A 3,810-nucleotide genomic window follows, 5' to 3' on the forward strand; every position below is an offset into this window, starting at 1 on the left:
CTAATTGCAACAACCTTTTCTAAATCTAGGGTTTTTCAAACTAGAACTACTTATCAAAAATCGCAGAATAATGTTCCTTAAATAGTTTTCCAAGGTTCCCAAGTGAAAAGATCGTTTTTCCCTTCAAAAAGTGGCTAAAAATCTAAAAAATGTGTTGATAGCGTTGTGGCGCTATGTCTTGAGTGCTGTAATCAGAGCCAAAATACCCTAAAAAGTGTTTCACTAGCACTATAGCGCCCTTGATGTAGCGCTGATCTTCTGGTCTTGATAGCGCTGTAGCGCTTGCTTTATAGCCCTTGGGCACTATTGACAGATTCAATCAGAGTTTAACATACCCTTCCTAGCACTGTAGCTCCTCTTTGCTAGCGTTGTAGCGCTATTAACAGATTAATCCTCTGACATATTGCTCCCGAAAAACACGATTTTCTTCAAATTAACTCCATTTCTTCCACTTTCACTTCATTCCACTCTTTTCACCAACTTAGTATGGAAAACCTGAAACATGAACAAACGAGCATAATTCCGCAATAAAATAGCCCTAAACTCATGAAAACCTACCTAAAAACTAGATCCTAAACGAGCCTAAAACTCGCTTTTCAAGATCCTTTATATGGGAAAACTCTAGTCTTGAGAAACTTATGCATAGCATGTTAAAATAAGAAATCCCAACTACATAGCAAGGTAATACGCCCTTCAAAACCAAACATCGCAGAAATATCATATTTAAGAAACAGCTTTCCAGGCCCACAATTTCTTGATGGTCCATCGAATCTAAACTTAGATACTCTAGGAAGATCATCTCCGCAATATAAGGATGTAGAGCAATCATAGTAGTTGTAGTCAATCCCGAAATACCCAACCTTCTCAATTGCCACAACTTCTCTAGTTCTTATACAAGATCAATTCCATAATGCGCTTTAATAGTCATTAGAGTTTGTAAATTCTCCAAACAACCAATCCCTTCCTTAACTTTCACACCGTGAATTAAACCCAAACTATTTTCGTTGCCATGACTACTAGCTGAAAGATGTCGAAGATTTTGAAGCTCATTGATCTCAGTTGGTAGCTCAATTAGTAGGGTGTTTCTAACATCCAATGTTTGTAGATGGCCTAGCTTACTAATAGACTTTGGGAGCATCCTCAATTTCATATTCTTTAAATTTAAATACTTCAGGTGGAACAACTTTCCCAATTCCTTTGGGAGAAATTCAAGCTGAGCATTTTCAAAATCCAACAATGTCAACATTTAATATTTGTCAAACAACGTACTCAAGAATGAGTTTCTCCGTGAACCAATGTTGAAAAGAAAAATAGAGGGCACTTGAGAATCTTCAATGGAATCCAAAACATTTTCTATGTTGATAGAAATTGAAAGGTGGCTAACACTTCTTTCAGAACCTAAATTAATATTGTTACCCAGAATTTGACAAAAATCAAACTCAACAACCTCTTTTCGGACAATCTCATACAACAACTGAGCAACTCAACAACTGAGCAACTTGGCAAACTTTCTCTAGTTCATAAAACCCTTCACATTCTTGCACCATTTTTCTACGGATGAGTTCATTCAAGTACTCTCCAGCAACTTTTTCTGCTGTCTTTCCTGAGATTTCTTCTACAATACCCTCATCAATCCATATCTTATACAATTTTTCACTAGGAATAAAATATTCTCTAGGAAAGATGCTAAAATATAACAAACATAATTTTAGTTGGGGAGGTAGATCAACATAACCAAGTGCAATGAGTTTTGATGAACCTGTAAGGTGGAAATTTAACACGATCTCAGAACTCGAGTCGAAAAGTCTTTCCCACTCTGACAAATTCTTTTCTCTGTTTGACAATAGTTTGGCTACGTCTACAATTGCACTCGACAAGCCTTGGCACATCCTAATAAATTCATGGGACATCTCCACGAACTCCCGAGGACAACATAATTCTGGATCGTTTCTGAAAGCAATTCTTGAAAAAAGATCCCAACACATAGCTCCGGATAAAGGGTTTAACTTGTGAACATGATCATATGACTTGTTCTTACATGATGCAACAACCACGTCGCTCTGAGTGGTGATGATTATTCTTCTACCTCCACCATTATCAGGCAAGGCTTGTTTCATAAGCTGCCAAAATTCTTCATCGCAATCATCATCAAAGACAATCATCTACCTTTTTGAACTCAAATATTTTATCAGAGTAATTATTAGCTCTTTCATTAGCATGTTGCTATTGTTTTTCTCTATACATTTTTCAGTGTTGCAGATATGCCATTTCATGATTTGTAGCACCTCTTTCATGTCGTAAGATCGAGTAATAGAGATCCAAACATAGGCATCGAAGTGTTTTCCCACTGGTGCACTGTAGTATACATTCTTGGCAATAGTAGTTTTTCCAATTCCACTTGCCCCTATGATTGAAATAACCGAACACTTAGTTTCTCGTTTGGTTAACCTTTTAATCAATTCATTTGCTGCTGAATCAAAACCCACAATACATTCCTCGGTCAATGGGGGAACAAATCCTGGCTGTACTGCTCAACGCTTGTGGAACCGTGTTCAAGAAAGTGAAAACGCTGATACGTATTCTTGATTTTAAGTAACAAAGAAATGTTAGAAGCTAGGTTTCCACGGCTATTCAGCATGCTAAGCAATCTACATGCTTTGCTGAAAAATTTCACTACTCCATAGTCACGGGGTCCTCGTTTATATTTAAAAATGCAATCTTCGATGGCATCTTCAATGAGTTCAGCCACTTCATTGATTTCTTCATTCTCAGATTTTGCTGCTTCTGCATCTCCAAGGAAAAAATAGACCAGCTCTAGATCATCCCTTATGTTATGAACTTCTTGTTTGACTACATTGAAATACCTTTCCAGTTCGCAAGTTAGCAGAGAATCCAGCTTGTCGATGGCGTGAAACATCGACTCTACAGTCCCTCTAACCACGTCCATTTCTTCCATGTGATCAGAAGGCTCTGATGTAAAAATGGTGTGTCTGGTGATCTAGCATTAAGTATCGATTGTGAAAGAGAATACAATTCGATTCGCTTGACTGAGAACTAATAATAGATGACACTTTTTCTATGAGAAAATAGAATAAAATAGAAGTTGACCTTTCAGATTGACTTATAGATGACTTATTAAGTTAACAAACGTATTTAGAAATGCCTTGGTGGCATGACTGATTTGTTTCCAAGACCATTGGAGGAAAGAGAAAGATCAGAATATTCTTTTGGTTGTTTGTTACAAAATCTGGTAGCCTTGTTTTCTGCGTACATGATTAACTTTTGGATCGCAATACATGTAATTATATCAATGGTGAAAATCTCTCTGTATTCTCCTTCAATTGCAATATATATAAACACAGTAAGGACTCAGAAAAAGTTGAGCTGAGTAAAATCATTTTTGTCATATTTTCTCTAAATTTGTTCTTGGTATCAGAGCTAGGTTCGTTTGAATGTCGACAGATGAAAATCAAACCCCACCAGCTTAGTGTTAGGGTTTTATGCCCTAATTAAAACCTAAATTCTTTGTAATCTCATTTTATTATCAATAAAAGAATAGAAATCATTTTTTGACTTGGTCAATCACTTTGCTCACATGTTTTATTTTCATGATTATTTGTTTAATATAAACTTCTATTAAATCCCGAGCATATAGCTAATCTTATTTATAGTGACATAATCACAGTGGAATATAAATATGATTATATGTTCAAAATAAGTTAGTCCTAAGATTAGTCAGTGCACCGGATTTACACTGACTTGCCAATCTACGATATGATCTACTTACACATTACAGTGTTATGTTCTTTC

The 3,810-nt window shown here is 36.1% G+C and overlaps 1 protein-coding gene across 1 annotated transcript; it reads right to left on the reverse strand.

The window, feature by feature from the left end:
• Window positions 1-889: 889 nt before the first annotated feature.
• On the reverse strand, window positions 890-2,947 carry LOC133785544 (putative disease resistance RPP13-like protein 3). Its single transcript, XM_062224770.1, has 4 exons — window positions 2,548-2,947; window positions 2,286-2,404; window positions 1,470-2,162; window positions 890-1,213 (listed from the first exon to the last, which is right to left on the reverse strand). Exons 1-4 carry the CDS (start codon window positions 2,945-2,947, stop codon window positions 890-892), a joined length of 1,536 nt encoding a protein of 511 aa, XP_062080754.1.
• Window positions 2,948-3,810: the final 863 nt, after the last annotated feature.

This window comes from Humulus lupulus, chromosome 6 (assembly GCF_963169125.1).
Source record: "Humulus lupulus chromosome 6, drHumLupu1.1, whole genome shotgun sequence".
NCBI classification, from domain to species: Eukaryota; Viridiplantae; Streptophyta; class Magnoliopsida; order Rosales; family Cannabaceae; genus Humulus; species Humulus lupulus.